Source organism: Hordeum vulgare, chromosome 1H, assembly GCF_904849725.1.
Source record: "Hordeum vulgare subsp. vulgare chromosome 1H, MorexV3_pseudomolecules_assembly, whole genome shotgun sequence".
Lineage (NCBI taxonomy): Eukaryota > Viridiplantae > Streptophyta > Magnoliopsida > Poales > Poaceae > Hordeum > Hordeum vulgare.
This window is the reverse complement of record NC_058518.1, coordinates 461,479,599-461,488,712: the sequence shown is the minus strand read 5'-3', so window position 1 is coordinate 461,488,712 and position 9,114 is coordinate 461,479,599. Positions and strand designations below refer to the sequence as shown.

The following is a 9,114-nucleotide window of genomic DNA, read 5'->3' as shown; positions in this document are numbered from 1 at the left end:
AAATTTTAAAATTATCCGTTTCAAAAAAATAAAAAATCTGAAATTTACTTCGTGAATGTTCGATGGCATGGCATATGTCTGCTATACCTACATATTTCAAGTCCAAATATCAAATCATGTGATGTCTCCCACCCGTTGCTATTCTGCCCTCTTTGTTAAGCCGTGCTTTTTGTGAGTGTTGCTATTCCTCGGTTGTCTGGATTACAACTTTAGTACTCCCTTCAAGTTCCACGACAGAACAATATGCAATTTACCATTTCAACAAGACAGCGCACTGTTGATCAACAAGGATACAAAAAGTGACTGAACCTAGTAAAATTCCACTCAACTAAAAAGGTAAGCGGTCTACTTCTCACGTCAACTACTTGCATACATGCAAGAACAGGATATGTCCACACCACAGCATCACAACAAGTTATTCCATGCATATTGATTGCTCGGAAAGAAACAGCAGCAGGCCAACAGCATGGATTTGAAATCATTACACACTGTAGCGAGAGGTTCAACGGACTGAAATCCAGCGTACAATAGCTCCCAGCAATTGCAACAGCTACGTCAAAGGCAAGGGTAGTTGCTTCAAAGAATGGGAAGCGAATATAAGTACAACCAGATCTGTATCATAAGTCATAGTTTTCTTCTTGATTGACATTCTTCCTATAACAGACAAGCAGCAGCAGCAGCGGGAACCGAATGATGTCAAATAAACAATGATCACCGACACACTCAATCATCCATCCCTTAAGAGCCACAGCAGGCAGATCCCGAAGCTGCCGGCGCATCACCGCCTTCTGCCTTGTTAATCTTGATTGTTTTGTCCTGCAAAGCGAAGCACAAATCCCTCAGGGCACCGAACAAGATGGTCGAGACTGGGACATACGTAATTGAGTACAGTTATTATTATCTGTACCTCAGGCTTGGAATCGGTCTCGGCAAGCCTCTGCTTAATGTCGCGGGCAATGGAGAAGAAAACCTGCTCCACGTTCAGGTTTGTCTTGGCACTCTGAAAGACGGCACACAATGAAATTAGAAAGACTCCTCTCCACTGGAACGATCAATAAATTTGACAAGCAACATACAGTTTCAAAGAACTTGATGCCATATTCATCGGCCAAAGCTTGCCCCTTCGCAGTAGGTACAGCCTGGAGAAACAATTGAAGAACAAACCATTTAACTAGTGATTTCGAGCCTATAATGCAAAGTAAGATCTAGTCAAATATCATATACTCCGTCCCAAAATAAATATCATACTCAGTAGGTACTAAGCTTGAGACAGTTATTTTGGGACGAAGGGAGTAGAATACTAGTACTAGAACTACAAGTCTAGAACAATAAACAGGGGAGGGGATTCATGGAAACATACCCTTTTACTCTCATCCATATCAGCCTTGTTGCCAATCAAAATTTTGTTGACGTTGTCAGAGGCATGCTGCTCAATGTTCCGGATCCAGTTCCTTATGTCTGTGTGTTGAATGAATCAAAGGTCAATAAAGGCAAAAACATCAAAATGGAAGCATTAGGGGGTATACAAGTAAGAAGACGGTACTGTTGAAAGATGACTCGTCGGTGACGTCATAAACAAGCAGGATACCCATGGCTCCACGGTAATACGCTGAAAACAAATAAAGCAATGAAGTTTAGTTGGTAGTAGCGTTATACATACATGGCATTTCCTCTTGGTGACAAATAATGCTATCATATCACGCCACAGCAAATTGTACATCAAATAGGAACAAGCATTATTCATACCAGTGGTAATAGTCCGGAACCGTTCTTGACCAGCCGTGTCCCATATTTGTAGCTTAATACGTTTCTGATCCAGCTCTATTGTTCTGATCTTAAAGTCAATACTACACGAATAAATTATAAGAATTAGTGCAGGGCCACATAACAAAAGTGTCCTAGCTTCCCTTTGATATAGGATGACTATAGGAGCAGCAAAACAATCCTCGAAACAACAAAAAGACCAACCCAATCGTGGTAATAAAGCTCGTAGTGAAGGAGCCATCAGAGAACCGCAGAAGGAGGCAACTCTTGCCAACACCTAAACACGGAAAAATGGAGAAAGAAGAGTCCTTATCAGACAATAGTCACAATATAAAACTAAAAAGTTAACTAGCAAACATGACACTAGCAAGAAAACAATGAAGTACAGAATAAAGAAGTTCCTACAAGTTACAACAGATCGCCCCCTCTGGGAAGGAAGGGACTCCCTCTATCTCTATCAAAACTGGGCAATGCAGTGCCATTAAATCTCCGGCGCCTACTAGCTAGTAACATAACAGCAAATAACACCAAAGGCGGCATCTTTGACATGCTTTAAGGCAAGCATGTTTCAAGCTACACGTTTTTAACCAAGTTATGTTTCAAGCTACACGTTCTTGACCAAGTTATGTTTCAAGCTACACGTTCTTAACTAACCTCTTTACCATACAGCGGGAGCAGCAAAAGAATGCTGAATGATTGTGTGTGCTGTTCTCGGTGTGGCCTTTGTAAACTATACAAACAAGCGCAGATGATAAAGTCAAGCCCACCTCCCAACCCTTGTTTTAAATAACTCTTTGATGCTTAATCTACAAAGCAGGGAGCCTGAAAGCGCCATTCCAGAAGCTGGACCATTTCCAATGCTCCTCCTCCAACCACAAGTTGCCAATTGAATGAATGTTCGTCCGTAAAAAATTACTGCAACACGCAACCTATCTCCTCTCCTCGCCCGAAATTCCCCCGATTTTGCATCGGACACTAATGCATGTCGGGCCACGGTGAGCAGCACCCCATCTAGCTCGCCCAAGGCCAGCGAGGGCTGCTTGTGCGAACAATAATAACATGCTATTACGAAGAGGAAGCAGGCGGGGACTATTGAGGAAAAACGTTTCCCTCGCGCCGGCGCTACAAATGGGACACACGAATTCGGTCTCCGGCGACAGAAATGACGAATCCCCCGCGAGATCCGCTTCGTCGACGCGCCCAAATCCAACCGTGACCCTACACGAGCGCGCGCGGGGCGGAAGAAGGAGAGGGGAAGAGATCTAGCAGGGGGGCACGAACCGCTGTCCCCGATGAGGAGGAGCTTGATGAGGTAGTCGTAGTCGGCCCGGGCCCTCGCCGGCGGCGCAGCCATGTCGCGCGCACCCGCCTCCTCCTCCTCGTCCTACCCCTCGATCGGCGCTGTTGCTGATCCCCGACCTGCGAGGCAAGGGCCAAAACGAGCGTCAGGCGAGAGGAACAATGGACTGGGCCGCGCGCGCGCGCGAGGCAGAGCGGGGTGGGGGGCGGCGGGATCGGGGCGCACCGGCAGACGAGGGGGCGGGGATCGGGGCGCGGGCGGTGGCGGATCTGGGGGGGCGAGGGCAGGCAGGCGAGGCGAAGAGGACGGCGAAATCGATTTTTTTGACGTGGGGGGTTAAATGGTGGTGGCTGGTTTGATTCGTCGGCCTTGAGTTTTGTTTTTGTGCTTTCGATTCGACGGGGGTGCTGCGTCCGTCGGGTCGGGTCGCCTCGCTTGGGTTGAAAGACACTGCTTCCACGGCCACCGACCGGTGACCCTATGCGCCGCGTGGGGAAGGCCTTGCACACGCTGATCTGTGGGACATGCTCGTGCCTCTGCTCCTCCGGGGCCCGCGTGTCGGCCAGGCCGGACGGTATATGTACGTGTGGTGATCGAGTATGTGTGTGCGTGTGTGATCTTGCGTTGCTGGCTCTGGTTCTAAGGAGAGGCGCGACAAATAGTTTTGCGTAACTTTCCTAATTTGACTTGCTAAATGTGTGAAATTTTCACAAGAAAACTACTCCCTTCATCCCAAAATAACAGTCTTAAGCTTAATACAACTTTGTACTAGAGTTAATATAAAGTTAAGACAGTTATTTTGAGACGGAGGGAGTACCTTCAAACCAAGCTAGGGATGCAAATGCAAGCCCAAGTAATCACACCTATTTTAACAGCCATGCCAATGCAAAAAAAGATTAACGTGGACGCATCCGCCTGCATCCCTAAAACCAAACACGAGGCTCTTTTGCGTTGTGGCGTGTTTCCTTTTGACGAGGAACCCGGATAGTTTAGGAAGTGATGACCAACGGCGCATAAGTATGACGTGTAACTCATGTCGAAACCAATTTTCGGAAGGACACGTTTATCGTAATTGAGTAAAGGAGACCAAAAAGATGCATCCAGACAATGTCAAGTTTCCAAAAACCATGACACGGGAGCGAGAAGCTTTCAGAAACCACTATACCGTAGGAGGGTTCTCGGAATCAGTTGCAAGCAAAAGCTAGATCAGTTGCTTGCAACCATCACTCAATCAACTACACCAATGTTCATTCTCCCTTCGACCCCGCCGTTCTTTTCTATCACGGAAGGGGAGGAGGAGAAAAGGGAACCATGTATGCAGTGCGAAGCATAAGCTATCGGCCACCTCCGCCATTCTTTTTTATCCGATGAGGGAGGTGGAAAAGGGAACAGCACTGGCTTCCTTTCAACTCCACACAAGGAGCGCCCTTTGTGTGGGTGGTGGTCACGCACCCTCCATGCCACCATGGCTTGCAAAATTAACACTGGCCGGATTCTTGCTAGTGCTGTTGCCACACGCAAAAGCTGGCCCGAGAGATCGTCAAACCGAAAGATTCCGGTGAGGTTACCGCTAGAGCACCGCTTGCTTACCTGAGTCTAGGTGCCGTGAGCTGTGAGCCTGTGACGCCACCCCAACTAACGCAAGTGCCTCCAAACAAACAGCTCATGCCCGGACGAGACCAGTTCTGGACAACTAGGACCGGTTCCCATGTCAAGCAGCCTCGCACATGCAAAGCTTAGTCATCAAGACTCTAGTATTGTGATGAAATAAGTTTATTCCTCTTTCCTTCATAATAATGATAACAGAGGCTTCAAAGACTGATTCTCAGAGACATCTACTCCCTCCCTTTCTTATATTTAGAAATTAAGGTAGTATACTCCCTCGGTTCCTAAATATAGGTCTTTTTAGAGATTGTACTAGTGGACTACATACGAAGCAAAATGAGTGAATCTACAATCTAAAATATGTATATATACATCCATATGTAGTCTTCTAACTACTTATATTTAGGAACGGAGGGAGTACTCGATAACAAAAAACAATTCCAATGCTTGAATACGCTAGCATCTATTCTTAAAAGAATTTTATTTTATGATAGATGGAAAAGCACTTCGAATGACCACCAAATACAGTTTCCAACTACTAGAGGAATACAAAATGAGAAACACAGATGGAGAAGCAATCGACAAAAATCTATCCAACCAAACAAAGACAAATATCCTACCAAACAAAAAGACAAACGACGATATAACAAACATCGCTCTCGCGAGAGCCAGACCAATAACACTCTGCACTGCATGTGCAATTGCCCATGATATGCAAGGACACGAATGGCATCTTCAAAGTCATGATTCATTGCAGGTAAGGCGCGAAATCTCATAGTGCATCTCATAACAATTAACGGAATCCAACATAACATAACAAAGGCATAGCAGCTATGCAGGCAAAAAGTAGACAACCTTGATGTCCTGAGACAACATCCTATCACACTGGTTCGAAATACTTTAACAAAATTTCCGCTCAGTAGAAGAAGCCTAGCACCTTGCCACCAACGTTCTTCCTCCTTGCCTCCTCGTGGTCCATGATGCCAGCAGAGGTTGTCAGGACAATGTAACCAAACTGCAGTCCAAACAGGTAAGCTTGGTTATGATAATGGTAATAGGTTGGAAGAATCATACTGGTTCACAGTTTGTGACGGCCAAATATGGCAAAATGCTACACAGTTTGCAGTGAAATGAACAGGTATCGCATGTAGCAAAGAAGCTGACCTGACGAGATGGAAGCAGCCTGGCGGTCCATCCCTCGATCTCCTTGACACCAACATCAAAGCGGGGACTGATGACTCCACACTTGTTCAGTCTGCCGTTCAACTCCACAACAATCTTGCCAGATCTGTGGTCATCAACATACTCAAACTCACCAATGTAACCTGCAGAAAAGAGGGGGGCATTGAATGAGTAATCCATGCTGTTGGATGGTTGCATATAGAACATTGGATCAAAGAGAACTAACCGTGCTTCTGCATGACGATAAGGAACTTGATGATCACCTTTGAGGAGGGCCTGATCATGACCTGCCTCTTGCCACGCTTCTCAGCGTTGTACATGCTCTTGAGAGCATCGTTCAGGACGCTAACCCTCACCATCCTTACCTAACCTGCAGAGATGGACACAAAGATTCATAAGGTCACCTTGCATCACACATATTTCTGCTAGGAGTTTAAAACAACATAACCAAATGAAAAGACTGAGAGTGGCAAGATTGCCTGAATAGCTGCTAAACTATCACTGAGCAACAGCAGAAACAGATGTGAAAAAGGAGCAAGTGTGACATATAAAAGTAAATGCCGCACATAGAATAAAACTAGGTGGAATCCCATAAAGCCTCTAAATCATCATGGTTCACAAGATTGGTAACGAACTGGAAAATGCAAAGGTAAAACATCTGAGCTTTGTTTGGCACCACTACTTTGGAACACACCTACTGAGACTTGCTAACACAGAAGCAAGCCAGACTTAGACAGGACAGACAGTCATGTAAATGGTTTCCTAAGTTCACATGAAACAGATATAATTGACAGTGAAGCACAGCGCCTATTAAAGCATACCACGACAGCTAAACATGCCACAAATTAATTGGTTCAGATTAAACATGCCAACCTACATCAGATTAAACATCTGGTTTCCGTTTTGGAAGAACTCTGCGACAATTGTTCAGGGAAATGCCACAGATAAGTACCACGTGTCTTTGATCCGCAACAGAGCATGCTTCAATTTCGATTTTTACGGGGCCAAATAATTTGGCCAGTAGTACAATTCATGGGATGAAAGATGAAACCAAGGGATCTACTATAACAGCCGCAGCGGACTCGTGATCTTAGAATCTAGACCGTCTTGATTCACCATCAAACCCGAAGCTGCACTCGTTTCGCGCCGTTGCCTACCACATACAGTACAACCACGAGCATGAAGGTGCGAGTAAACAACCACGAGACCAAGGATCTGATCAGTAACAGCATGGTGGAAGCGAACACCTTCAACGCCTGACCTAGCGAAGGATCCCTACGCGCGAGGGGGCGGGGAGGGGACGGAGAGGGGCCGAGGACCCGCGGGAGACGTACCTCGTAGGGGAGAGACGCCGGGAGCTCTCTGCTTCGGTGGGGTGGCGGCGGGGAGGCGGGGGCGAGGGAGGAAGGCGACGGCGATGGAGAAACAGCCCGAGGTAGGGTTTTGAGCTGTTAAAAAAGGAGAGAGGGCGGGCGCGTGCCCGTTGGATCTTGGTTGGACGGCGATCAATCGCCTCTGGGGGTGGGTTGCCCTAGGCGGATGCGCGCAGGTTTTGCGGTTTGGTCCTTTGATGCTTGGATATTTGAGCGACGGGTCGTGGTGAGGGGCATGTGGGACGGGTTGGATAAAGAGAGCCAATTCACTTTAGACCATCTACTATATATACAACTAGAACTTACAAATTCGACCCCTCAAACGTCCGTGAGCGAGTACGGACGCGTCCGTGGACAAAGACCGATCACGTCTCAAATAATGCATTCTATAACCGGGCATCTTAAATATGATATCTCAAATCCATACAAACGGATGGAACTACTACGTCGATACATTACACACATCGTCGGACTACTCCATCACTACAACATGCCGTCGGACTACCAAAATTTGGCATGTCTCGCTATGATGGACATCATCCATGGCTGCCCTTCCCCTTCGCGGATACCTTGTCGTCCTTTTTCAGAAGTATCGGTCGAAGACGCGGTACAGATCAAGCCGGAGTTGTCCTCGTCGTCGCTCACCTCCTTCTCCACCTTCGATGGCAGTCCAGTCATTCCACGGAGATTCTGCTCTCGGGCGAGGGCGCGCGTGTTCCTACGTTGTCGTTTCTTCAAAATACGGGCACGGATGGCTTCCTCCGCATCAAGCGGCTGTGCCGCCATTTCCTCTACGATACGGGCCTCAGCGCCATTATCCTCTCCTTCCCACGACGGACAGCCCGTTCCCGGTGGGAAGCAAAGTCTGTCAGACCGATGATGCGGAAGGAGAGATTTTTCGGTCGTCGAGACCGTGATGATCCAGCCCCGGAGGACCCGAGCATCTGTTGAGTCGATGCGATAGAGTCGCGGCAGACAGATCATGTCGTGAGCCGGGCGTTGTCCTCGCGGGAGTGGCAGAGTGCAATGCGGACCGTCATTGCCTCCTCCAACCCGCAGGGGATAACACCCAGTCGATGGATCCGGATTGGTCGGAGTCAGATCTGCTGCCCTTCATGTCGGAGAAGGCCGGAGATCATCGAAGGTGCCCTTGGGTGACGGATGGGAATGTAGGGGAGTGGAATGAAGTGGCTAGGGATTGGTCTTGCGAGCAAATGGGGACGAATATATGTGGGGCCGATACGAGCCAGCGCGGGCTAGGTCGACGTGACGGACGCCCCCATATTCGTCCCATATTTGGCTGGATATGAGGGATTTCGATCAGCCCAAACATTTGAGTTCCGTTTGAGGTGCATGGTTAGGTCAATATTTCATGTCGATCAATGACCAAACGTCTTGTCCGAGCATTTAAGACAAGTATAAAGGATTCGCTTGTAGATGTTCTTACACCGCCCGTACCCACGGTGAATAGAGTTAGTTCACCGCTTGATTTGCCTCTTTGATTGGCAGCATTTCACAAACACGACACTAGGAAAAAATGTACAAACATGATAAGATGTAAAAGAAAGATTGAAAAACACATAAAATTGCAGCATTAAGTGTTTGATTCACGGAAATGGGGAAATACATGATTTCTGGAAAGCATGGTCAAATTATAAAAAGATAAGGTTAAGATTTTCGCAAAAGCAAGTAAAATGAAGTTTAAGTTTACGACAATATAATCGAAATCATTTATATACATACATATATAACCGTCCATATGAACGCACGCACACATATCTATCTCTATGAGCACATTTGACTTGGTCTCTATGCATAGGAATGTAAAAAATGGTTGTAGTAAATTGTAGAATTTCTTTATTTTTTCCTATGAGGCTCAAACCAAAGGAA

The 9,114-nt window shown here is 46.8% G+C and overlaps 2 protein-coding genes across 2 annotated transcripts; both read right to left on the bottom strand.

Annotated features, from left to right (window-relative positions):
* Positions 1-405: 405 nt before the first annotated feature.
* Positions 406-3,474, bottom strand: LOC123445361 (ras-related protein RABE1c-like). The gene is made up of 9 exons (XM_045122337.1): positions 3,290-3,474; positions 3,046-3,183; positions 1,969-2,041; positions 1,747-1,847; positions 1,544-1,609; positions 1,361-1,458; positions 1,077-1,139; positions 908-1,000; positions 406-816 (listed from the first exon to the last, which is right to left on the bottom strand). Exons 2-9 carry the CDS (start codon positions 3,116-3,118, stop codon positions 739-741), a joined length of 645 nt encoding a protein of 214 aa, XP_044978272.1. The 5' UTR covers positions 3,119-3,183; positions 3,290-3,474; the 3' UTR covers positions 406-738.
* A 1,927-nt stretch (positions 3,475-5,401) lies between these two features.
* Positions 5,402-7,289, bottom strand: LOC123445352 (40S ribosomal protein S15a-1). Its single transcript, XM_045122325.1, has 4 exons — positions 7,186-7,289; positions 6,078-6,221; positions 5,834-5,994; positions 5,402-5,684 (listed from the first exon to the last, which is right to left on the bottom strand). The coding sequence occupies exons 2-4, from the start codon at positions 6,208-6,210 to the stop codon at positions 5,586-5,588; spliced, it is 393 nt and encodes a 130-aa protein (XP_044978260.1). The 5' UTR covers positions 6,211-6,221; positions 7,186-7,289; the 3' UTR covers positions 5,402-5,585.
* Between the last annotated feature and the right edge of the window lie 1,825 nt (positions 7,290-9,114).

Coding starts and splice junctions, on each gene's coding strand:
- LOC123445352 (XM_045122325.1), bottom strand. CDS start 6,210: ATGGTGAGGGTTAGCGTCCTGAACGATGCTCTCAAGAGCATGTACAAC. Junction 5,995..6,077: donor TATCGTCATGCAGAAGCACG/GTTAGTTCTCTT, acceptor TCTTTTCTGCAG/GTTACATTGGTGAGTTTGAG. Junction 5,685..5,833: donor GGCTGCTTCCATCTCGTCAG/GTCAGCTTCTTT, acceptor TTTGGACTGCAG/TTTGGTTACATTGTCCTGAC.
- LOC123445361 (XM_045122337.1), bottom strand. CDS start 3,118: ATGGCTGCGCCGCCGGCGAGGGCCCGGGCCGACTACGACTACCTCATC. Junction 1,459..1,543: donor CGACGAGTCATCTTTCAACA/GTACCGTCTTCT, acceptor TTCAACACACAG/ACATAAGGAACTGGATCCGG. Junction 817..907: donor AGACCGATTCCAAGCCTGAG/GTACAGATAATA, acceptor TTCGCTTTGCAG/GACAAAACAATCAAGATTAA.